Source organism: Nipponia nippon, unplaced genomic scaffold (genome assembly GCF_047370975.1).
Source record: "Nipponia nippon isolate SJK-2023a ecotype South Korea unplaced genomic scaffold, ASM4737097v1 scaffold_5, whole genome shotgun sequence".
Lineage (NCBI taxonomy): Eukaryota > Metazoa > Chordata > Aves > Pelecaniformes > Threskiornithidae > Nipponia > Nipponia nippon.
Genome location: NW_028262369.1, coordinates 53,322,660 through 53,347,978, shown reverse-complemented (window position 1 = coordinate 53,347,978; position 25,319 = coordinate 53,322,660). Strand labels below are relative to the sequence as shown.

Genomic DNA, 25,319 nt, shown 5'->3' with positions numbered 1-25,319 from the left:
AACATCATGGTGAAGCACTAAAAGCATGTCGAAGCCGTTTCAGACAGGAAACACAAGGAGAGGGCAGGCCACCATTTAGGCAACTTCATCGCACTGGGATGTGACCACAAGGTACCTTCGCTTCTTAGACAGCCGTTCAACACCGTATGTGGAACGAGAGCCTGGTGGTGTTTCTGGATCATGACGTTTAGCACGGTGTGCGTTCAGTGACGTGGCTAACGCTACCCTGGGTCAACGCTTTCAGGTGTGGTTGATCCAGTCATAACCTACCTCCACATGAAGGGCTGGCCTCCACTCGTAGGTTCTTCAGGCAAATCCAGAGACCCCTCTTTACTAGTCTATGCTTTGTTCCAGTAGCCTCTGGTATTGCTATAGTCAGTTTTCCCTCTGCAGAGAAAAATTTAAAATAAGGTATTTCTGTGGAAAAGTCTCTTCTCCAAAAGCACGGGAAAGAAGGTAAGCATTTAGAAATGTAACCTGGGAAGTAGCATGACCACTTCTGACAGCGTTAAGACAAAGACACTCTGTAAACTACAAAGCCCTTAACTTGGTATCAGTACTCCTGCCAGAAACCCTTAAGATTTACCTTTAATCTATTTACAATATGAGTAAGGATGTGTTTATTCTGTTATGTACCTTAACAGACATGAAGGAGAGACTGGCTTTGGAAACATCTCACAAGTATATTTATTAGTCAGGAGCAATCTGTCTCAAAAGCGTGACCCATTTCATACTTTAAATGGCATTTCATTACAGTGCAGCTGCACAGGCCTCCATTCTCCCTGCTTGATATGCAGAAGGCATATTTACATACATAAGTTCCTGGATTTGTTTAGGTTTTGAGGACAGTAGTTCAAGAAAAGTCTGTTTGTCTTAATCATTTGAAAAGCTTCTTTCTTTTCTTTCTCCACTGTTTATTGTCCACATCTTCAGTATCGTCAGGAGGATCTGGTATTACAAAGCCATCAGTCATTTTGTAGTAGACTACTGTGGAATCTGACTCAACTATGGCCAAGGTAACTGACAGCGGTGTGTCGGGATCATCTTGTGGGAGAGACGCTTTCTTCATGATTTCTCTTATCCTAGAAGAGGAAACAATCAGTTAGAAAAGAGTCCACAACCACCTAACAATGGCACAAAGGTAGAAGTGCACCATTGCTGGTTTTATTCAGCCTGTTTTTATTCTGCAAATTTGTCTTCACTAAAGTATAATATTTGTTCTAATAAAAATCCAAAGTCATATAATCAAGCAACAAAATAAAATAACAAAGAATCTTATAAAAATATACTCAGTTACATACATGTCTGCTGGAAATGGCTCAACACATGCTTCTAAGCTTTGCTTAGGTGTACTACTGCGCACATGGCTCAACCATCCTTCAGCTACCACAATCATAGGATGGCAATCTCTAATGGCCTTGTTTTCATTAAATTTAAAAAAAAAAAAATCTCTATCTAATTGAATAACACATGGCGTTCAATTAGAGAACAAAATAATTAAGACTTGTTCCATTTGTAGAGGTAAGTCTTCCAGTCTCTGTGCTACACTTCTCTGCCAGACTGTGGAAGACCTAGGAACCGAAGCCAGGTTTCTCTAACCTCCCTGTCTAGACTACAAGCCACAAGACTAATGTTCTTCTTCAAGACAGTCAGCATAAATAATGTCTTCCTTAAAAATTCAAGACAAAGTTACGCAATTTTTCCTGTTCAGCTTATTTTAAAACTAACGTGCCAGTCGCTTTTTAGTTCAGAGCTGAGGACAACATTGATTCCTGGAGTCCTTGTATTACTGTTCCGACTGGGGAGCAAGTACTGAAGGAGAGCAGTGCCCAGGGGCAAAACAGTACCACTCCCCACAGCAAGCATTTCCACAGGAAGCTTTCTCCTTCACCTAAAGCGCGGGTGCAATAGGGCTCATCTGGGATTGCCAGGACAGGTTACACGCTGGGGAGAGGTCAGCTATGCAGTGGGAAAAATCACCCCTCACTTCACATGCCCCCGAGATCTCATTCACCAGGAAACACGCGTTTCTGAAGCTGAGCACTTTCAACTTTCAACTTTCAACTGAAGTTGAAAACAAGGCGCTCTGTAAATGCATCAGCTTTCAAACTTTAATCATCATCTTCCTTCCAAACCTCTTTGATCCCTTAATAAAAGCCAAATGGAAAGCGGCAGACAATAAGCAGCAGCCTGGAAAGCCTATGCTATTAAGCCCATGACCCTCTTAAGTATCCGTCTGTGTTCTGAACTGTTCATAATTCAACTTGGCTGAATTCAGTAGTGCCTTTTCTTTTGCTTTCACTACTGGCCCATACATAATGCAAGGCAACGCAAGGTAATACAATATAGTTAGTTAGTCATTTCATGCAACAGACATACTAAGGCTGTGTGAAAGCCATATTCTGGTCCTCCTACCATCACCACTTTTCGTAACAAGAGAACAAATAAGCAAACAGATACTGTATTGGCCACCAGCAGAAGAGAGACACCTGCAAAAAACGCATACTTCAAGCAATGTGACATTAACGTCTCTGCTCCCTGCCACCTTGGCACTGCTTTGTCTGCATGTTTACTTGGCAGGTGCCTCAGGCTCAGGGCCTTGCTGCGGGAATACTAATTGCACCGTGGGTATCAAGGAGAGCAAAAACACAAGCCTGCCTTCCAAAGCTGTAGGCAATTCATGGATGGAGGTGCTCTGCGACAAGAAATGCATGCATCCCACTATGAGCAATGCCTCAAATACAGCAAGGCATTCCAGTGAAAGCACTACCTAGCGAGGAGGGTCACATGCCTGCTGGAGTTGCACCAGTAAGTGCCAAGTGAATCGCAGGTGTACAAGCAGGCACCAGGACGGCAGTAAGCAAGGACAAACGAACTGAATGTCTAAGGCACAGCAGCGAAGCGCTGGACCTCTGTGCTGATGCTGGGCACCTTCTGCTCTTGTCACTTCCAGCCCCTCTTTAGGGGTACCTCCAGCACCACAATGTCTTGCCATAGCTCTGGCGGGTGACAAGGGCCTGGGAAAGGATTCCAGGTGTCCCTCCAGGCATGCTGCGCACGCACAGAGCAAGAATCCACTTGTCACACCTCTGTAGCTCGTGTCTGGAGGAAGCTCTGAATAAGTTGTCAATGGTGAGGCCAGGCTACTGGCAGAGACCCAGTGAGGAAAGAACTATCCATGGCTTTTATGAAGCAGTGGATATTCATCTCTCTCTTTCTCCTGGGAATGTGAAATAGAAATAACAATAAAAAGCCAAATAAAAGGGCACAGCTACCCAGGAGAGATATTTCGGGACCCAAAGAAATCAAACTTGTGTTGAGTGTGGACAGTCCCATATCTAGAAGCAGACTCAGACAGTGTATTCACCTGTCAGCCAGGGCAGAAGCTCCTTCATATTTTCTTTAGTAACTGTCACTGTTTCTCTTCCCAGTCTATTAGGGGGATGGATGTAACAGTGAGGCCTTAGATCTAGACTTCCCATCACTCATGATTTCTTCTTATACTGTCAAGCACAGACATCTGAACGTTTACTTCCCCCCATTTAGCATTTAGACTTAGAAGATGCACCATGATCCCAAAAGTGGCCAGGTCCTGACAGTAGATTAATGACATTTCTTCGCATCCCTGACTTACTTTTCAGGACGCTGAGTTTCAGGCTTTATGTAAAGAGCACAAAGACATGCCATTGCCTCAGGATGATCTGCTAACACTGCTGTCCACAGAGCCCAATGCTTTCCACCGCACATGGGGAATCGGCCTCTATCGCCGTAAATGCAAATGCAAGATTCTCCCCTTCCCCCTTTTCTCAACACAGGCAGCCCCCAAAAAAAGAGATCTCATTCATGCATACCACAACTGGCCATAACGCAATGCAGCACATCTGCAGATTGCTGAGAGGGTATCTTTTAAAAGAATAAGCTTCAGAATTCAGGAAGTCTGTATCAGATGCCTGCGTTTCCTCTCCGCCCCTGAAGGCATCACTGTTAGCTTCTGCATCCAGCATGTTCACAAAGTTTCTCTGCAGCAGTGGACATTTCAAAGAAGGAGTTAGAGAACATCTGGGTTTGTGCTGATTTCATTGCACTTGCTACCTGCCACTAACAGAAAGATGAAATATTGCAGGAAAGGTATAGTTTTTTTAATCCTTTTGATGTATCTAACACTGTCTATGAAAAAAAAAAAAAAAAGCAAGAAGTGTTCTCGGCCTTGAAATTCAAAGGAATGCATGTTTGACCTCCTAAACAAGGCAAGAAGCCTTTATTTCAAGAGATACAGCCCTCTAGGCTGCCCACCTCACACAACAGCTGCACTCAATGACTAAAATGAAGTTCTAAACAAGAAGCCCATATGTAACACCTCCCCCCAACAGAGCTAGCTGACTTCATTTACTAAGTTAATGGTTGCAGATAAGCTCCTTAATGACCAGTGCGTCTGCTACACCATACATCTAATGTCAGTTATAAAAGATGGCTTTTGCTTAAGTAAAAGTGAATTTAATGTTTCTGCAAGTGTCAAATATTAGAAGCCTCTGGAACAGGGGAATTCAATACATCCAGTACTTTGGCATACTCCACCAATAGCTAACCCTGATAACCTCCATTCACCAGCATCCTGACCAGCCTTTTCCTCACAAGTCACAACTGCATTAGGACACATTCTGCAAACATTGTTCCCATTGATACCAAGGGGTCCACAGTGACTCTGGTTTTGGTTCCCCAGCCTTCACAGGCCATGCTGCAACAGCGTGAACCCCACAGAAGCTGTGGTGTCAAGCATTTGGCATGGAGTGGCTCTACCTGGTTCCTCCTTTTCAACAGGCATTCAGGTATGTCTACTCCACTGGCTAGACAGTGGGTGGTGAAACACTGGAAGAGTTTGCCCAGAGAAGTTGTGGATGCCCCCTCCCTGGCAGTGTTCAAGGCCAGGTTGGATGGGGCTTTGAGCAGCCTGGTCTAGTGGAAGGTGTCCCTGCTCATGGCAGGGGGGTTGGAACTGGATGATCTTTAAGGTCCCTTCCAACCCAAACCATTCTATGACATCAAGTTTTAAGCAGAATGTAGAGACTTAACATAAGAAAAGGTGCAGCTGGGAAACAGTTAATACTGTTCTGCAATGTCTGAATAAAAGCTTAGCATGTTTTCAATACAGTCTCAGGTAAAGCCCGTGTTGGAAGAATGCACCATTTCACTTTGTCATCTCCTGAAGGACACTGTACGACACAATACTAAATCACCTTAGTACATGTTCATTCACAGACTCTGCCTTGTTCATCGCCTCAGCCTTGCTCATCCACAGGCTCAGCCTGGCTAGGAAGATCGGGGACAGTCAACCCTATACACGCCGCCCTCTCAGGATTTATGCCAATGACTACCTGGTAAAAAATAAAAGGCATCTAGAGCCCCAAGAGAGCGCACAGAACAATCAAGCGTGTGTGCTGCTGCATGCACAGTGAGCAGTCTATGAGTTAAAATATCCTGCAACCACTCCTTTCCCTTCTCTCACCCTCCCCATGAAGAAAAGCCACTGAATGTTAAAACAGGCAACACAGAAGCTTTAGGTTTCCCACACAAAAAGGTACATCTCGAACAAAGGCACCGTGAAAGGAAAATAATATACATAAGCTAGGGGAATACAGACACCACAAGAAACACTGGGAAGTTTTATTTAAGTCTCATAAATAGAATAAGACTAAATATTTTTTTTTAATAAGAATTCTCCTCTGTTGCAGATCATACAGTCCAAAGTTTTCAGAATAGCTTGAAAACCCATCTTCAAAAACTGATGGTGTCTGCATGTTCACTGCCAGCTAGGATCTGCTCCCACCGAGCCAAATTCAAGTAGGATGAAGCCCTCAGTTTCCACCTGGGAAGCAACCTCACATTCACCTCACATTGCCAGAGATGAAAAGGATTTAATCTCAAACACGTGAAGGAGACACTATTATACAAAAGTAAGAGCTGGAATTTCTAAATCCCTTTGCATAAGAAAAAGGGCTTTAGAAAAGGCTTTCTAGATACCTACAAACTACAGTCAGTAGGGATTGCTCTTTTCCTACCAGAGAATTAGTCACAAGAGCAGGTCTGACTTACTTAACATCATGCAAGGACCACTGCAGCTAAGGTAACAGCACTATGAATGTCATCCTGCATCTGCCTTTACTGCTGCATTCAAACCAAATGGTGACAGTGAACTTACCTGGTCTTCTATTACTGTTGCGATTAATAGCTTAAAACCAAAACCAAACCCAACAACAAAACAAAACAAAGAAATCCATACAAATATATCCAAAGAAAAGAGGGGAATTTTCCATCTTTCCTCCATCTTAATTTTTATTAACAAAAGACTTCCATACTAGGTAGGCCTTCAACACACATAAGAAATCTGTACCATCTTTCCTAATGACCTGCTCCTACGAAATAACATTGCTCTTTTTGCTCCAGAGAAAGAAACAGGTATATGACTGGTGAACTTCAGGCAACTGTAAATGACTGTCCAAAAACTAAAAAAGAATCATAAAGGAAAGGTAACACGGGCAGAAAGTTTTGTGACGAACAAAAGAGTATTTCAGAGATACATCCCATGCAAGTACTTCTGAGAAGCAGCGGAAACACTGAAAGCTCAGAGTAGTTTTATGGAGGTTGCATAGTGCTCCATTGAGCTGAAATGGAACTACTGCCTTCCCTACCATAAAAGCCAAAGGCTTTCAATCTGCCCTTTATACTTGGATGAATAATTCATTGCAGGCTTGGCCAGCCCAAACGGCTCCCTCCCCTCCATGCAAGGCAGGGCTGGAGAGTCAACACAAGTTGGTCTCTGTACTGCCACAGAGATCACTGCTCTGTGCAGCGGAGTGCGCCATTGTACCAGCCTTGTTCAGACAGGCCCCGTGACAAGAGGACCAAGGCAGAGGAAACCTCCCGTAAAGCACAATACCTTGAATTTAGCCAGCACTACAAAAACAGCACAGCATGGCTCACCATCAGGAATGCTGCTCCAGACCTAGCTGCAGGGCAGGCAGTGATATTAACTTAGTGCCTTGAAATATATTGGAAGCAGCACATGGTGGTGGTGGTGGGAGGTGTAAATGGACACCACTATTTCTTGGGATTTGTTTCCAAACTACAGGAACACGGGATGCTAGAAGAAACTGATGTTTTTGTAACAGAAAAAAAAATAAAACTAAAGAAAACACCATGTGCCTCACTCGTCAGGAAAAGGAATTGAAACCCCAAGGAATATAAAGTCCTTCTTCCCATGGAAGTTGAAAAAAGAAAACAAGACAAATTATGCAAAAGGGAGAAATCAGAATTCAGCAAACTTCTACAAGATACACCAACTACAGGACGTTCACTCATAGTACTGCATAACTAACTCAGCTGTATGACCCACATCAATCACTTTTAAACTATTAGTAAAGAGTTTGCATTTTGAAGCCATTAATTACATTTTCAATGTGTGATTTACTGTATGAGTAAACTCAAATAATGCTTATAACCGAAGAGCTACTGACAAAACTGTGAGGAGGATGCAAGATAAGGAGCATGTCACACTTCCAGTGCATTTAAAATAACAGTGCTTCTTACAAGCAAAACCACTTCAGATTAGAGGAAAGTCTATTTCACAAACTACAGATTTAGAAGAGGATAAATTGCTTCCAGTCCTCAGATTTGCTTCTAAAGATGCTTATGAGCTTTAAAATGAAACATATATGTATTTTTTCCCCAAAATTAAGTTACCATTTCAACAAAATAACCCTTTCCCTCTTAGCCTAAAACAAACTTTGCAATCTCCATAACCTCATGCAACTGACTTCATCCTTCCATTTCCAGCACTTGCATACAAAAAAAACAAACAGAGCAGTGACATATCATTTAATCTGACAATTTATTAGTAACAGTTTGCTTGTTATTTGTCTAGGACAGACAGTGCGTAATTCCATTAGATCTGGCATCTAACTCCCTGGTCCTTGGAAGGATCAAGGCTTTCAACGCTATCTAGAAAATCCAGCTGTCAATACCGTGAGCACTCCTACACTTGCTAGGCTTGGTTTATTCAAGTCATTTCTGCCAGCTTTGAGGCAGGACTACCTGTATTTAACTGCTTCATCCCCTTTGGGGAGCCACAATTCTGGAATGTACTGACAATTAGGTACTTGGTGTGCGCTAAGGTGTCATCTGCAGTAGTGAACAGCAAACACTTCCCAGCCAACGGACCTACGAACTCCTCCTGCAAGTATGAATCACTGCTAAATTCAAAGGCGTACAAACGCCAGGTTCTCCAAACCTCAGCCAGCTGTGCGTGGTTGAGAGAGTGGTCCAAGACAGACATAAGTTGCATCTTATTCTCCAGGTCTTTACTCACAGAAGATTCAGCAATCTTCATTTTAAGAGCATGCATGCACAGCACGAAGCCACTTCTCAGATTGTATGAGACTACCGTTTGTATTGGTGGTCGCTTTGCTCCAGACCCCATAATTTTGTGATTCAGTGAGTTACTGTGCAGCCTTACACCAGCAGGGCAGGATGATCAGCTTCCATCAAGCTCTTTACAGAAGTGGACAGTGAGCTTAGTAAGCAGAACAGCTTTTGCCTTAAGCAGTTAACTGTCATGCATAAACTGGACGTAATGAAATCTTATAATAGACTAAAAAACATTGAGCGGATTATTTTTGTTGTAGGGCACTCGTATTTACCATTTGCTTAGGTGTCTTGCTGGTAATTTCCACAGCAACTTTACTATGGCCTTTCAAGGACACACTTCTCTTGAGTGTCAGCCAAGCCGGAATCTTCACGAGACACCTGGGAAGGCAGAGCTTGGCTGAAGTGGCTTTGAGAGGAAAACCACCCCTGCAGCCCCTACCCAGGCCTTCCTGGTTAAGCAAGGAAATGCTGCCCATAAATGCTGCCATTTGCTAGCTGCTTTTGCATTTAGCACATTTCCAGGCCCAGCAATCTGGACAGAACATTTTCACCTTCCCAACCCCCTCCAATGGCTTACTTTCAACATTAAGTGAGCTGCATTCACTTGTACTCATACCTCTTCCTCTACCTTTAGCGGGTAACACAAAAACCCAAAGCATTGCTTTGAACAAAACGGCAAAGTAGCTAAGTACAAAAGCTTTCCTGTATACCTAGAGCTTGGTAAGTCAAGTGAGAAACCATCATTTAAGACATCAGATACCTAACAAGCCTCCCGCTATCAACAGTCACAACAACAAAATATTCATCACTGTCAGAACAAAGAGGCAGTAGTACTATAATGCTGTTTCCAGCTCCTTCTGTAGGATGCCTTTTTAATGGCCTTCCTCTATGCTACATAACTTTGAGCTACAGTTATTGTCTATACCCTCTGGTTTTTGCCTACTGTTCCAGCAAAGGAGCCAAGGAGTTGATGCTGTCCTTTCTCTACAAAGACAGACCAGGCCCCTCACATCAACGGTGACCTGCTAATGAAATGCCATGCATGCACACGCACATTCAATAACACAAATACGAGCACGTACGATCTTCCTGCCTGACAACATCTATGGGTATCGAGCACAGACAGGCTTTAATGGACTCACCCGGCATCACAGCTCGGTGTTCAGGACATTTTAGTGACAATACGCTCTATGTAGTTGCTCTGTAGCAAAACCTAGTCACAAACTGTACTTTTAATCAATGTGATGCATTCACTCTTTGCTTCTGTAACACACATCCTTCCAGTAATGGATTCCATCCGCACTGGTGCCAGAAGCAGAGCAAACAGTAGCACCACAGTACAAACAAGTTCAGAGGCTCCAAATGAAAAGCCCCAATGAAACAGTAAAAGATAGGACATATATGCAGTGCAATATCTCACTATCATTAAAAGCCAATTAGAACATACTTGCTGCCATTGATCCAATGCCAGGAATCTAAGTTTCCAACCTAGGTGGAAACCTACTACATTAAACAAGCCCAAAAACTCAGCATGTAGGCATAATTTCTCAAAGATCCCATATCGAAGAAGGATAATAATAAATAATGCTGCCTTCTTTCCCCACCTAAAATCTAGTTTGAATTGTGAATAGCAATGTGTCCCTTTCACACACACACAGCGATCTGCTTCTTGCAGAGAGGCTGAATGACACTCAGCATTTCACTCTGCAAGACCTCTAAGCAGCTTTCCTCTGTTGTGGAGATCACACCGTATTTCTCTATAAGACCAAGCCCACAGGAGCGATCAACCAATATTTGTAAATAGAAGATTTTTTTCAGCACATAGGTATCACTCAAGTCCATCAATATCTAGTAAGTAATTTTCTTCCCCCTCACAAATGAATGGTTTCTGAAGATACTCCTTAAGAAAACACATAGCAGAAGTAAGATGGAAGTCTGAGTGCAAGAAACCAATCTGTCACTTCTAAAACCTAAAAAAAAGCAAAAACCATAGCATGTCTAAAACATCATTTCTAGAGCGCGTGCGCGCACACACACATCTGCTAAGTACAATTCATTAGCTACCTACTACTGCATCAGGCTGCTGCCAACAGAGCAAGAGGAAACACCAAACTGATCTGTAAAGATCTGTAAAGATCTGCAAGATCTGTAAAACCAGCCCTGACCACGCGCTCCTAGCAAGAGTAGGAACAGAAGAAATCGAACAAGGCACTACCAGATGATGCAGCTGAAATAGTTCAGGTCTTCAGAGACATCATAGGAGAGAATGGCAAACACCAGCGAGAGAAGGCGGTCATTACCAGAGAGTAAACCATGCCGTGTGTTTGAGGCTGCTCTAAGGGATTTTATTTCCTGATTAAAATATACTGTAAAATTACTGAAGCGGAATTTCTCGAGGCTGCAAATACTTGTAATATCACAAAGTCATAGCTGTGTTGTCCTCCGCTTGAGAATTACTTAGTCTTGCATGTATAAGAAAAGTAAGTCAAAAATCACAGCTCAAGGGACAGTTGCACTTTAGACTCCAGATAAGTAAGAGAAATTTCTGGTTGAAAGTAGCCAAATTATACTTTCAAAACAAAAAGCAAAGCAAACCAAAGAACCAGGCTTATCCATAGATTCGACAATACAAAAAAAAGTTTATTCTTAGACCGGCCCGAGAGGATTTCTTTCCTCCTACGTACTTGAAAGCCCAGTGACACAAAAACTATTGCTAGATTTCCCAGACTACAAAAAAGCAGCACAAGAATGTTCAAAACATAAGCTGTGAAGGTCTGGTATTCTAACCTTGTTCTCAAACACATACTTTGATATCTATTGTTATTTCCTAGAGCATATGCGACTTCTAAACAATATGAAGTGTTTATCAGCAGCAGGAGTCAGTTGCTGTGGGAAGCTGACATCAAAGGCATACCACTTTTCAGCGAAAGAGAAGCAGAGACTGATGCAGCTTAGAAAATTAAAGAAATTTCAACTCTGCGTATATGTTTGCAGCACCCAAAATAACTCTGCTCACAGGCTAGGATATTGCTTTCCTCTGATAGTCCTTTGTTTCCTCCCCCTTCCCCTCTCGACCAGGTCATCATCAGCCTGTCAAATATATCTGTTCTTCATTTGATCTTATTGGTAACGTGAGCCAAACACTGACCGCATCCTCACCTCTCATGGCTTAATGATATGTGCACAGGTACTGGCACCATCACTTGGAGACTGTCCTGCTCTCTTTCACGTGCGTGTAAACATACGAGTTGCAGTTCTGCTACTCCAACATGCTTCACTTCATGCCAGTTTCTCCCTAGAAAGGTTCACCATTGATGAGAAGGAACAGAACACAAAACACAAGTTTTAATCATTCAAATATCAAATTTGGCATTTAAACTAACATCTTAGATTCTGTTTTCCCTCCTTCTCCTCACAGGACACTTCCCATGAGAGACAACTACCCCATTCAACTGTCAAGTTCCCCTTCTGAGAAACGATCCTGTTAAAAAAAAAAAAAAAAAATCACAGGAGCAGTACTCCAGAGCTACACTGATTGATGGTGAACAGTGATCTGTCTGACAAAGCTTTGTTTCAAAAAGGCAAAAAGAAGACAAAAAAATCTTTGTCATCTGCAGCATAAAACTGTAATCCAAATTTGAACTGAACTTTATCAGTACCCTAAACCGTGAAGGAGCAGGTGCTAAAAGCATGATTATTAATGATACACAGTTCTTCCCTTCTGCTTGAAGGGATAAGGCTAAAAGTTTTTGCTGCAGAACTACAGGAGCCTTCTCTTAAAGCCTATTAAGGCATTTTCTTCAGAGGTGTAACAATAACAGACAGTGATTTCTGGCCTGTAAAATCCCTCCCTTCCCTGACCTTGAGAACCACCAGCCTCCAAGAGAAACTGAAGTATTTTCATTAGGCTGGCTGCCTGCCTACACACAGTCCCTTTTCAATAAAGCCAGCTTGGGAGAATCGCAGGCAGAAGTTTATATATCACATAACCTCTCCACTCTTACAAGAGACCAGAAGACTACGCTCCATTTGTCATAATTATTGCTACCAGACTTCCGAATTATCTTCTTTCCTACAGCAATCCTGCCCTTTCCAGAAAACAGAATCCTAATCAGGCCAGCATACCTCAGCCATTTGCTAAATGGTAATCAGTAATTTTGACATAATTTACAAATGAGGACTCTACTACCAGCACAACGACTGAACTTGTAACTTCACCTTTTCTATGTTCCTCTTCCTCCCCCTACTCCTCTTTTGCTTTTTTTCCATGCAAAGTGTCTTTGCCCTGGAATGCCTGCACCTGTAACTGCTGGACAAAACGGGCCTTAATCTTCGTAAAGGCTCCAGGTAGGCACAGGACAGAAATCTTCAGCACCAAAATACCATCTGTTTCTTAGGTAACCATCACGGCATTAAGTTTCAAAACGAATGCCAAGGACTTTTGTAGGAAAGGTCCTGCTAGTGCACAAACGTTAATAGCACATAAGGGTGAATACATCTGTTGGGATGTCTACCCAGTCACTTCATTGAATTACCTTCTAAGAGGTCCAGGTATACCACAAACGCAGCATAGATCTGAGCACTGTCAGATATATCAAGAGACATCATTTCTGTGAACTGAAACACAAAAAGCAATGTTGGTGAAGGAAAGCAGAAGTTATATCAAGAATGAACAGACTAAACCCAGAATCTGTACAGCTATCTAAGCCACTGAAGTCTGAAACCAGTTTTAAGGACTAACAGGAAATTAAGAAACAGGAGCTGTTTTCTGCCAGTATCTTAAAAGCTCTTTTTAGCACATTCCCCCTATTTTGGCCCTTAAGAAAGCAAGCCAAATAAACAAATAAGTGAGGAATAGCAACTATTTCTGGAACAGATCTAGCTTTGTGGAGAAGGGCTATGAATTTTACCTATTTTTGCTGCAGTACATCAACATAAGATGACAGCCAAATTAAATACCTCCATGTTTTCAGTATACTAAAAATTAAGATGGAGTCAAAGTTTAAGACAGTTGTGTTTTCCAGCTCCGATTTCAGCATTTACAACCCCGTCCCCTACTAAAAGCAGCATTCCCCAGCAACCCCACCGGCTCCCCTCACGGGCCGGGAGACGAGCCCTCTCAGCAGGCCCGATACAAGGAAACACGTTGTACCAAAATGTCCTCCTCGGGCACCCCTTCTCGGGGAGGGATGGGGACACACGACCCGCTCCCCCTCGGCCTCGGGGGGCCCGGGGTCTCCTACGTGCGCCCCGCCCCGAGATGCTCCTCAAAGCCGTGGCGGGGGGAAATCCTGTCAGGGCCGGGGCAACGGCCACGGGCGGGAGCGCGGGGCCCCCCGCGTGACTGAGGGCCCCCCGCCTCGGCGGGGTGGGCCCTAACGGCCGCCCCCCAACCCCCGCCGCCCGGGCAATGAAGGGCCGCGGAGCTCCGCGCCCCCCGCCCCGCGCACAGGCCTACCGTGGGGTGAGTCGCCATCCAGTTGCCGCCAGCCCCCCCCCCCCCCAGCCCCCCGACCCCCGCCCGCCCGCGGAGGTGCCCCCCGCCGGGCCGCAGCCCCCCTCCGCCGAGCCGGCCGCCGGCTCCATGCGCTCCCCGGTGTAACGCGACTTCGCTCCGGGCGGCGCCACGCAGCCGAGCGCTCCCCGGCAACTGCGGCGGCGCTCCCGTTCCGCCTTCAGCCCGTTCCCCGCACCCCGAGCCAAGGCTCTGCCTCCACGGGCAGAAGTGCTGCATTTAAACCCTACTTGCGGCCAGGATGATATTTATCTTATCACAGTGGGTCCTTTTGCAGCCCCTTTTTCTAATTGCAAGGTCTTACATCGCAAGGAGGCCTGGGGATTTCAAATACCCACCTCAAGCAGCCGGAGGAGGTAGCCTGGAAAGCGGGGCCAGAAGCTGCCGTCCAGTGCGGAGAGCCGGCGGGAGAGAGGGGCACGGCAGAGATGCGGAGCTCGGGGGAGTTTTAGGGGAAGAAGGCAGCGTTGATAACCCAGGCACAAATCTCAGCCTGTCTGGGTTTAGAGTATTTTCTGCGGAAGGCGGGGAGCACTTCAGAAATACTTCACGTTACAGGTTTCTACAGAGCACCCCCACGCTTGATGTTTTTCTTTACCACTGGCAGGTGCCGTATGGACACCGCAGGACTGCTCGGAGCCCCTCCGGCCGCGGCGGCCCTGCCGCCCTTACCGCGGCCCTGCCGCCCTTACCGCGGCGCGGCCTGGCTGAGGAAGGGGCCTGGAGCCCTGCGGCGGCGGGGGAGCTGCGGGCTGGGGGGAGCGGCAGGCAGCGAGGGGAAAGCCGCCGTGTCCGTATCGCCGGAGGGTGTCAGCGTAGAAGACGGAAGATTTTAATCTCAAGGGAAAGAGGGGGAAATAGTCGTGGGGAGAATAAACTGCGGAAGAGCCTAACATAACCTCATCTTGAGTGAAAGCCCCCTTGGAAAGAGAGAGAAATGCCTGGAGGGAAAGCATGAAGGGAAAAGAGTAGAACGGAAACAAAAGCAAATAATATGTTATTAATGTATGGTGTACAAAGCCTTTATAGACTGGTTAAGAGATTTAGATTCAAGGTATCGTTAAAGAAAAAGCGTCTTGGACTGCTTTACTTAGAAATATCTCTGACTTCCAGTGCGAGTACGGTTTGCTTAATGCAAAGTGTCCCAGATCTGGCTTACCAGCTCCATCTGCCTTGGCACCTCTTTTGATACATTTCAAACACTGGCTTAAATGAAGTCAGGCCTGTCTCTTACAGCAGCTTGAATAGCTTCAAGCTGGCGTGCTGTTTTTAACAGATACACAGAACGTATTGTCACATCAGATGAGAGACTGCAAAGCCCTCGCTTGTATGCTGTGCTTGTTCTTGATCAGGCTACACCAAGAAAAATCGGCCTGATGCTGGAAACTGCCAAACAGCTACACTGATTAGAGGAAACACCAAGTATGATCCTGAGATGATGAGACTGATGCCAGGCCTCGTGAAAAATGAACAGTGTTGTCTTTATCCCTTCTTATTATATAATAATCATTAAGCCTATAAACAAAGCGTCAATGAAAATTAATCTATATGTATTGAGTACATATATTGGTGTGTGGTTTGTAGCCACAGGAAGTCATATTGGGGCCAGTCTTATTCAAGGAGTTTTGAAGAGGTTGGCCTGTTTAAAAAGCAGTGTTTTAGTCAGCACTTCAATTCCCTGGGCACAAAATAAATAAAACAAAAGAGGCTGAGACTTCCATGGAAGAGTTGGCAACAGTAGTTCACTTGGCTGCTGGGAAAAGAATTGGATGGCTTTGAGTCCCCAGAGGTGAAGAAGGACATGAAAGGAAATAGACTTGCCTATAGATTCTTGTAGGCCCATGAATATATATATATATGCTTTATCAGAAAGATGGATCCTCTGTTTTCTGCTGCCTCTGAGAGAATTTGTTACCTGCCAAACCGAGGGAGTATGCCACTGCCAGAGACACTTCTCACAGTCAGACTGTTCTTGTGTGGTGTGGGTATTTAGAAGAGGCTGAAACAAATGGCCTAAATTTATTTCTGTGGGACTTCCTCAAAGCTAGAATATTTCACCACAGGGTGGTTAATTGTCCTGTCACGGCAGGATTGGGTCATGGCTTAAAGAAAATACAAAATATAATTTTGGCCACTGATAAAGAAGTCAAAAATATATAGAGATTTCTTTGTATATGCATTTATAGGTGTAAGAATGAAATGAATTGTAAGGGTAACTGTTGACCTGAATTTTCCAAACTTTCACCCGTACTTGGTGGCTGGGAGTAAGACATTAAGCTGAGTTGACTCCTTTCTCTTATGCATGAAGAAACATCTCATGTTTCAGGCATCTACTGCCTTTTCTCCAGGGTAAGGAGAGGTTTCTTCTTTTGTGTACCAACATGAGGCAGCCAGCAAAGGGAGTTGTGTGAGTGAGGGGAACATCATTTTGAAGAGAAGATTACTCTTTGTGGGATGCTGCTGGAGGCATTGCTTTTGCCCCCAGCAGATTGTTATGGTTCTGATGCTGTTGACAAAACAAAAAGAAGGGAGTAGTCTGAAGAGAGCTGAAGGTACTTTCGATTTCACTGAAGGCATTGAGAGCTGCACACGCTAAAAAGCACACTTAACCTTCTGCAAACGTGCTGACTGCAGTAACGCATAACTGGATTGCACCTTTACACTTTGCCTTGCACGCAGGACAAAGCCATGGCTTTGCAGTCTCTGCCTGCCAGGTCTTCCTTTGTTTCTGGGGGGAAATAATCTCTGCTTGGCCCTGACCCTGCGCTAACTTGGCCATGCTGTCTCTGGGTTGTGGGGCAAGGCTGACCCTGCATTCCCTCACATGAGCAAGGGCGCGCTTGGTACGCAGCCCGTGGTGTTGCACCTGCATCCGCAGAGGAGGCATGGCAAAGAGGAGTTACAGGGGGTGCATATTTCTCCTGAAGCTGCCACGTAGCCTCCTAAAAATGGGATTGTGACCCAGCTTCAACATCCAGTGGATGGAAAAAGCCAGCTGCCAGCCCTTCATGTCAAGGGTAGTTGAGTAGCATTAGTCCCCATCCTCCAAACGCGAGCGGTCCTGTGGACGACAGCGGCGCTATGTGCTTGTGGATTCGGCTGGCTCCTGCAAAACCCTAATCACTTCATACAGACTACAAAGCTGTTCCTTCTATTTGGTTAATGAATCCAAGCATAAAAGCAACATGTGGCAAACTAACCGTGAAAGAAAAGCCTCATTAACGTATCATTCTAGAAGGACATTTATAAAGGTGTCGTGAAGGGCAAACAGGAGGAATATATTTTCATTAATTGTTCAGGAAGATGCTTACAAATCACGGAAGCTTCTCAAATTTTAGTGCAGATGATTCGACCTCTGGAGATTCTTTATTGAAGTTTACTGTTTTCCTAGGATGTTCCTTTTTGCGTTAGTTTTTTGGGGAGTCATCTGATCAGGAAGCTGAGACAATATAATTTGGTGTGGGTGATACATTACATTCTATAAACGAAGAAGACTGCAGACAGGGACTATCTATCTATCTATGCTACCTGGGCTGCAAACAATTCACAATGAGATTATAGATAATTAATAAACAATTATTCGGTTGCTAAATGTTTCCTCCTATTGGAGTCTTGCAAGTACACGGGCAACAGTGCTGCCTGCTTAAAGTGGATCTGTTCATGTTGGAGGAACTACCAGACACGCTGTGATGGGGCCCTTAGAGTTAATTAGAGATTTCATCTTGAAAGGGGTTTAACATGCCCAAATCCTATTAACTTCTAAGAGAGCTGTGATTACTATGCCCCTTTTAAGATCATGACCCAATAATTTTAATTGCTGTGACATGTTTTATGTATTTTGTTGTTAAAAGTGTCATCGGTCCATTCATGGGAACGTTTCTGTGGAGGGCGAGTCAATGGAACACAGGGAATGACTATCTTCATCTTCCAGCCACGTTCCAGCTGGAGCAACTGCACTCTGCGCATCCCTCCTGCAGCGTGGGACGGGGACTGCGCCCGAGGCCGCTTCGCGCTGGCATCCCGGGGATGCGTGCAAAGGACTTTTTGACATAAAAGCGCAAAGTAACCTTCATTCCCTAGCGGGTGGGAAGGACGAGGGCGAGATCTTCACATGGGCAGCAAACTAAGAGATACCCGGGTTAGCAGCAGCGCTCGGAGGGCCGGCGGTAACGGGAACTGCCGAAGGGCTCTGGCAAACCCCCAACGGGGTCGGTAAATGTGTGTTTTGTACTCTTGCTTTTACCGGGTTCAGACTTAGGCAGGTGCGTACAGGCTGCGCTAACTGGAGCCATCCAGGGGACGAGGGGATCCCACCTGGGTCACCCCACCCGCGCCGCGCTCGCCGCCCCAGCGCTGCGGGGAGCGCGGCGGGCAGCGCGGGGTCGCCTCCTGGCGCGGCAGCCTGCTGGGGGAGGGCCGGGCCGCGCCGGGCCGTGCCGGGCCGGGCCGGGGGAGGTGCGGCGAGCCGTGCTGCCCACAAAGGCCGGGTTTGGGGGCGCTGAGGCGGGCGGGCGGGCAGGCGGCGGCGCTGCTCCCGCTCCTCCTCCTCCGCCTCCCCGCGGCGCCGGGTGCGCTGCAGCGGCCGCCCCGCACCGCCGGCGCGGCTCCCCGCGGCCGCCCCGCGCCCATCATGGCTGCGTGCGCCGGGCCCCGCGCCCCCCGCCTCCTCCTCCTCCTCCTCCTCCTCCTCCTCCTGCTGCAGCTGCTGCTGGGCGGCTGCGGGGCCAGCCTGCCCCCGGAGCCGCCGCCACCGCCGTCGAGCCCCGAGCCCCAGCCGCTGCCCGAGTCGGCTCTGCAGAAGCCCACCGTGCTGCTGGCCATCATCGCCCGCAACGCGGCGCACACGCTGCCCCACTTCCTCGGCTGCATCGAGCGGCTGCGCTACCCCAAGAGCCGGATCGCCCTCTGGTAAGGGCGGGCGGGGGCGCGACGCGAGCGGCCGGGACCCCGGCGCCTCAGGGGCCGTGGCCGGCGGCGGCGTGCGGCCCCTCCGCCCCCAGGGCGCCGGCCCAGCCCCGGCCGCGCCAGCCCTCGGCGCCCACCCTGCGGCTGCCTGGCGGGGGGCTCCCGCTGCCGGCGGGGAGAGGGGGTCTCGGGGGGAGCTGACAGCGTGGCCGTGGCTCCGCTCCTCCGGCCGCCCGCCGTGGCTCTCTGGCGGGAGCGGAGGGCCGCCCGGCCCCGCCGAGCGGCGCAGGTAGCCGGGGCCAAGCCGGGGGAGAGGCAGGGAGGGGAAGCAGCCGCGGACCGCGGGCGCAGCTCCCGCCGTGGGGGCCGGAGAGCCGGCGTTTGGCAGGCTGGGAGGGGCTGGCCCGCACGGCCGCGGGACGCGGGGTCCCCCCGAGGGCCGCCCCACGGCCCGCGTGTTCGGGGAAAAGCGCCCCGCGGCGCCGGGCGGGCTTCGCCGCAGCGAGGCGGACGGCTGCGGTGGGCCGTGCGGTAGGGAGGTGAGTTTTTCGAGCGAGGCTGGCCCGAAGCCCGGGAGTATTCACCGCCCTAGCATTTGTCCAAATCCACAGACACGCAGAACTCGCGGCTCGGTCCGGAGAGCCGGGGTGGGAGCGCGGTGTTTCGCTCCCCCGCTGGTAAATACCGGGCTTTGTGGGGAGATGGTGAGGGTTTGCCAGGGCTGGAGAGCGGACGTGCAGGGTAGGTGCTGATGGGCATTGAAAAGGAGCATTGTTGCAAGGCTGTCGTCTGGAAGATGGACTCAAAGATGTATTCAGAAATCACAGCATGGGGGCAGCTGGGGCAATCAAGTGTGTGTCGGGATGGAGGAATTGGACCAATTTGGGAACTGGTCAATCTGCCTTTATTTATATGGGTGAAAAAAAAAATCTTTCCCTCTCAAGCTGACATAAATGTTGGGAGGAACAGGAATTGCTTGGAAGGACCCAAACCAGATTTTCTTTTTAAGCGTGGTAATCGTGTAAAATCAGAAGTGGTGGTATAGGGCCTGATCCAAAGTTCACTGGAGTCAGTGGGGAGATTCCTCTTAACTCAAAAAGTCAATAAAGTTTTTACTTTGTATAAAGGGATGTGGGGAGGACCCCTCCCCCGGTCACATCACTGATATTAAAGTGTCATTAAGTAGACAGCATTAGATGTTTCTCTGTGTGCTTCAGGAACATGGCTGTTACTTGTCTTCAAGTGCTCTACAGGTCTTCGCAGAAAATCAGTGACTGGTGTAATCAGTGCATGGCTCTTTTTTGCTTTCTTCTTTTTTATTTTGAATTTAGGGGTGGACAAAGCAGATAGTGCTATCAGCCCAAATGTGGCGTGCCACGCAGATGTGTCTGTGGAGTTCCAGGCTGGTGAATGGCAGCGGGTGAATGCCAGACTCATCTGTGTGTAGGTCCATGACTCTGCTTTCATTTGTATCAGTAGGAATTTTGCTGTTTGGGATTTCATCTTAGCAGATGTGTGTAAGAGTAGATATTATCAGACCTTACATATGAACTGTGATTCAGCTAAGCTTGGCATTTCTAAAACGTAGTGGGAGTTTTAAGTGCAGACCTGATCACCAAAGCAGGGTGGATCCTGAAATGCCTCTCGCTGTAGAAGTGCAGAATAAGTTTGGGTTTGGGGTTTTTTTTTTAAGTCCTGCAGAGCATTGGTTGGCTCTACAACTTTTTTAGTACATTGCTTGCATTATCCTTGCTTTACTTAAGGTCTCTGCAGTATTGTGTGAAAGTATTTGTGGGGACTGTTCATGAAATAACAGTGTAAGATAACTTAAAATATGCTAAGATTCTTATAAGAATATCACTCCATTTTAAGAGGATTGCGCACAGACACAAGGCATAGTTAAACTGGAAAATCTGCCGTTGAAAAATGTCAAGCTTTATAAAATGAGAATGACTAAAATGTCATGGCCCCTGAAAAGGAAGTTCTGTAGATGCTCTGAGCTGCCACAGAGAGCAGCAGTACCTGTAGGGTGGCAGCGATTCCTTGGAGAGGTTTAGTCCTGCTTACTTCAGCTCCCCGATAAGACTTGAGCTTTTTCAGAGCCGGGGGTGTTCAGGACACAAAGTACCCACCAAGAGGAAGCTCACATATGGTGTCTATCAAGTCTCTTGAGAACAAACAAAACAATACAGTTCATTTCTGGAAGTGTCCTTGCATTTCAGACTTTGTGCCTGACAGAGTAATTTCAATGGATATATTCCAGGACTTACCTGTGTCCCTGTGCCGTTGCATTACTGGGATAGCTTGGTGTGAAGTGGTTGTTGTCAAAGGGTTGCATTCCTTCATTGCCACTGATATTCTACTTCAAAATTTTCTTGAGTAAGTCAGCATTTTAAAATGCCCTAATGTAGGTCTTGAGAATGGAAATTAAAAACATATATCATCTCTTAAACTCCCATATGCCCCGTGTATTGCTTGAGGGCTTAAATTCAACAGTGGATTCCTCAGACAAATTTCTAGGGTGGAAGTTTTATGAGTGACAGTGAAGATGGGTTAAGAGATAATGAATGAGTTTGAAGCAGACACTGAGTTTTCTTTTTGTAGCCTATATCAATTAATCTCAATCTTTGTTATCCTGATACTGTGCAAAAGATGTACACTGGACAGTCTCCTACTCCCTTTTTCCCTTTGGCCTTAATTCTGACTTCTTCAGTTGCTGTAGTTGTGAGCCACCTCAGAAGGACTTGCTTGCTGCTAATGACCCGAGCAGGCCATTTGGTCTGAGGCCAGCTGCCCTTGTGACCCATGTCCTTTCAGTTGAACACGTCCTTCCTTTCCTCCTTCCCCCTCTGAGAATCAGGAAGCTGCATGCAAACTGCCGCCTGGGGACGGTCCCTGGCCTGTGTTAACCCCAGCTGTCCTTCTCTCCAACAGTACCAGTGGGCACAGGCCAGGATTGTACTAATGACTTAATGCTGGGAATTCCTGTGAAACAGTGCTCAGGTCTTTGTCCTGGCCCTGCGAAGCTTGCTGGGATAGACTTGGCCGCAGGCAGTCTGTCTGCAAGCCTCTGGTGCTGGCCATCGAGGCGGGAACAGCAAAGACTCCCCACCTCAGCGGCAGAGCCTGGCTTCCCTCTCTGCTCTTCAAGCTGGTGCTCATGTAGCTGTGGAGGAGTAGTGCTGGAGATGATGGCTGTCCCTTCTGGCGAAGGAGGAAGGGGTCACAGCCCTCCCCTCAAGTGCTTGTGGAAAGCCTAGTCAGCGTTTGGTTCAAAAATACATAGCATTGTAAGAAACAGGTTTTTGTAACATTGTAAGCAACGGTGGAGAGCCTTAAAACATGGCTATTGGATCTAAGTCAATCTATTTTTTAGCTAGGGAGCGTTCTTCTAATGCACGCCTTGTGTGGCTGTGCTTGGCATGTTTGCTGGGGTGGGCTGAGCTTGTCTCAGGGCCGTGTCAGTGACGCTGTGCTGCAAACCCAGCCTAGCTGAGTTAGGAAACTTGGGCACGTTAGGAAGGCTTACTGCGTTGTTTGCGTTGGTGTTGGAGAACTGCAAAGGAAGGGAAAAATGTTCTTTATCTTGGATGAAAATGATCCAGAAGTTATGCAGTCAGCATGCCCCAACACTCTTTTGGGTGGTTTGGGGCTGTTTTTCTTGTTTTGAACGTTAGTAATGCTGACTCTGTTTATTTGACATCCATTCAATTATAGGTAAGGAGTGTTTGTTTGTCAGACAGGTTCATCTTGGCTGTAGTGGGCAAAGTAAAAGCATGTCTATTCAGCAGTTTATCACACTGGCTTGCACTTCTCTTAGCCTTGGATTAAGTGACGGTATAGCAGAGAAAGTTGTCTGTAATTTCATCTTTAACTACCTGCTAGTTCATAGTTGTCGGCCATCTGCTCTCTCATCTTTTACTAACCTGGGGATTAAGTGCCTGCATAAATGCGTTGGTGCTTGAAAGCAATAATTGGGTTCTTTTGTGCTTGAAAATCTGTGCCTGCTTTGCAGACCAGGGTATGCTTATATTTCAGAAATAATAACATGAATGATAGATGAGATTGGTGGAAAGCTGGAAGAAATCCCAGACGAGAGATACCAGTGGATATACTGTAGCAGTGGCTCCAGTGAGTGAATGGTTTCAACTTAAAAGAACTAGTTGTAGTGGAAAATAGAAGCTGATGAGATCAGTATAATAATTAGCTTTCATAATTATATATTATTAGTCTAGAACTAGCTGATGATACTCTATCTGAGCATTTTCTTATTCTTCAACAGTTTACTTACGAAATGTGAAAAATTCTACATAGAGGATAATTTCCGGTAAGATGCAGGGATCATTTGAAACTTTAATGGGTGTTATTACTCACTGGGAAGTGTTGGCTTTCAAATGCGCTGTGTTTTCTGTCCTTGTTTCCATTTGTGCAACATGGTCACTTTAATCTTCATGGTCAGTATTAATCACTTAGGCATGCTGAAGTTCCAGTCTGCTGGCTCTGTCTCTGTTGCTTCTGTCTGCTGGTGTTTTGCATCTATTTAGAATTTGCTCATCTGTGCTGTGACTTCCACATGACAATATTAAAACTTAGGTTTTAGAAATTAAATTGACTTTTCACTTGGCTTGTCGTTTAAACTTGTGGGATTTAGTTTCCCATTCATATTTAGAGATATTTTAAATTTATTTATTACATAGCTTTGATAACATAGTCATAGACTAAGTGGGGCTAAGAGTGAGATGGGACTTGCACAGCCTTGGAGTTTCGATTAAGGTGATGTTCCTGTTGTGCAAGACGTTGTATAGAGTCTTTCTTCCAAAGAACTTGCATTTAGATGACTACATCAAAAGAAAGAATGGGAGTAAAATACTTCCACTTTCTAGCTGGGGAAATTGGGGAAGAGAGGTTAAATGACCTACACAAGATTCTTGAATTTATTAAGACCAGAGATGGTATTCGTAACTGACATTTCTTGATTCTCTTTTCTTACTGAGGTCACTTTTACACTTAAGTGTGGTAACTTTAGGTAAGAAATGGAAAACCAGGGAAGGCTAAAGAAATGATCCCATCCCAATATCCACAATAACTTTTTTTTTTGTCTTTTTGAGTCTGTCTCCCTCATCTAAGTCTTGGCAAACTTAAGCCAATGACATAATGAAATTGTTCAGTAGAAACATTTGAAGGGAAGCTGAAAATTACTGCTGTGCCTCACTGAGGTCTGCATGGCAAGGCTTAAACTGCTCTTCAGCTAAAAACTTTGCCGTTCTGCAGAGGAACGTTAAAAGAAGCATCAGCTGTGTGATGGCAACTTGCTGGGTAGCAGTAGTTTCTTTATTTTTCCTAGTGTGCTCACAAATTGCCAGATTCTGATACCTTTTTGATGTCATTAAAGAGCATCTTGTCCCACACTTTATATTAGGGTCTACTAGACATGAATGTGAATGTTGGGATCTTTCATAAAATGAATAAGTAGCCCTCCAGAGGTGAGGGAATTATGCTTTAAAAATGACATCTTGCAACGTGTAGGAATTCTGTGAGACTAGTGAATATAATACATTGTGTGTGTTTTTTTTTTCTTCTTTTCCCCTCTCCCCTGAATGCTGCATGCTATGTATCTCTGAAAATGCAGCCATTTATTTTGTCTGCTATCTTTTGGCAACCATGTTTTGTGACAGGTCTACCCTGTTACCCGTTTGTCTGTCGCTTGTGTAATTGTCTACCTGGTGCCTTGTAATGCAGGTGTTGTGTTTAGAGGCTAGATGCCGATAAAATAATATGTAGTCACAAAGAAACAGCAGGACAGGGTTCGAGATCAGAGGTTGTTGTTTATTATAAGCCTTTGGATGCTTTCAGGGGTCAGGGAGAACTAGTTTTCAAGATTTTTTAATATGTACAGAGTAGGGGTGAAAAGACCTCAAGGGGTCATCTAGTTCATTCATGCCTAGGGCAGGATCCCACTTCATTCCCGACTTGTCTGTCGCCCGGGGTTGGGATTCCGCATCCAGTCAGGGCTGCAGGCTGTCAGGGCTGTGTCCTGTCATGTCTTCCGAAGCTTCTTCAAGTGTGGGGGAAGTGGGAGGCAGCTGTGGGAGTGTGTCAGAGCTCCACCTGCAACCAATGTTGGCTGTAAAGTGCTGGAGTTAATTTGTCCTTTAAAAAAAAACAAATGCAATTTCACTTGTGCATTCCTGGCATACAAGCTATTTCAGCTTCTTACCTTCTGGTGGATCTGGAAGCAGGGATCAGTTAGGTCTGATCCAGGTGAAGTCTGTCCCAGGTGCTGTCGTTCCCTTATTACAAAGACAAAAACCTTTTCCCTTCTGCAGTGCTCCTCCAACCAGAGTGTCCCAAGGCTGATGCATGGATATCCTAGGTTAAGGCTGGAAGGCACCTCTGAAGATTGTCTAGTCCCAACCCCTGCTGAAAGCAGGCTCAGCTGGGGCAGGCTGCACAGTACCATTTCGGTTCAAGTTTTGAA

At 46.1% G+C, this 25,319-nt stretch overlaps 2 protein-coding genes across 4 annotated transcripts in view; one reads left to right on the top strand and one right to left on the bottom strand.

Moving 5' to 3' along the window:
• Positions 1-663: 663 nt before the first annotated feature.
• On the bottom strand, positions 664-15,363 carry TSEN15 (tRNA splicing endonuclease subunit 15). 3 transcript variants are annotated; one of them, XM_087732997.1, is made up of 5 exons: positions 13,880-13,906; positions 12,957-13,038; positions 11,581-11,716; positions 8,694-8,799; positions 907-1,082 (listed from the first exon to the last, which is right to left on the bottom strand). In XM_087732997.1, exons 1-5 carry the CDS (start codon positions 13,895-13,897, stop codon positions 1,041-1,043), a joined length of 384 nt encoding a protein of 127 aa, XP_087589123.1. In that variant the 5' UTR covers positions 13,898-13,906; the 3' UTR covers positions 907-1,040. The 3 variants fall into 3 exon arrangements, with proteins under 3 accessions (XP_087589122.1, XP_087589121.1, XP_087589123.1); XM_087732996.1 differs by lacking the exons at positions 8,694-8,799; positions 13,880-13,906 and adding an exon at positions 14,275-15,363 and having other exon boundaries at positions 664-1,082; XM_087732995.1 differs by lacking the exon at positions 8,694-8,799 and having other exon boundaries at positions 664-1,082.
• Positions 15,364-18,522: 3,159 nt separating this feature from the next.
• COLGALT2 (collagen beta(1-O)galactosyltransferase 2) overlaps positions 18,523-25,319 on the top strand; it is a 57,315-nt gene continuing 50,518 nt past the window's right edge. Inside the window, exon 1 of the mRNA XM_087731442.1 lies at positions 18,523-18,844. Within this exon, the coding sequence (XP_087587568.1) occupies positions 18,567-18,844 (278 nt within the window). The 5' untranslated portion in view covers positions 18,523-18,566. The remainder of the gene's footprint in view (positions 18,845-25,319) is intronic.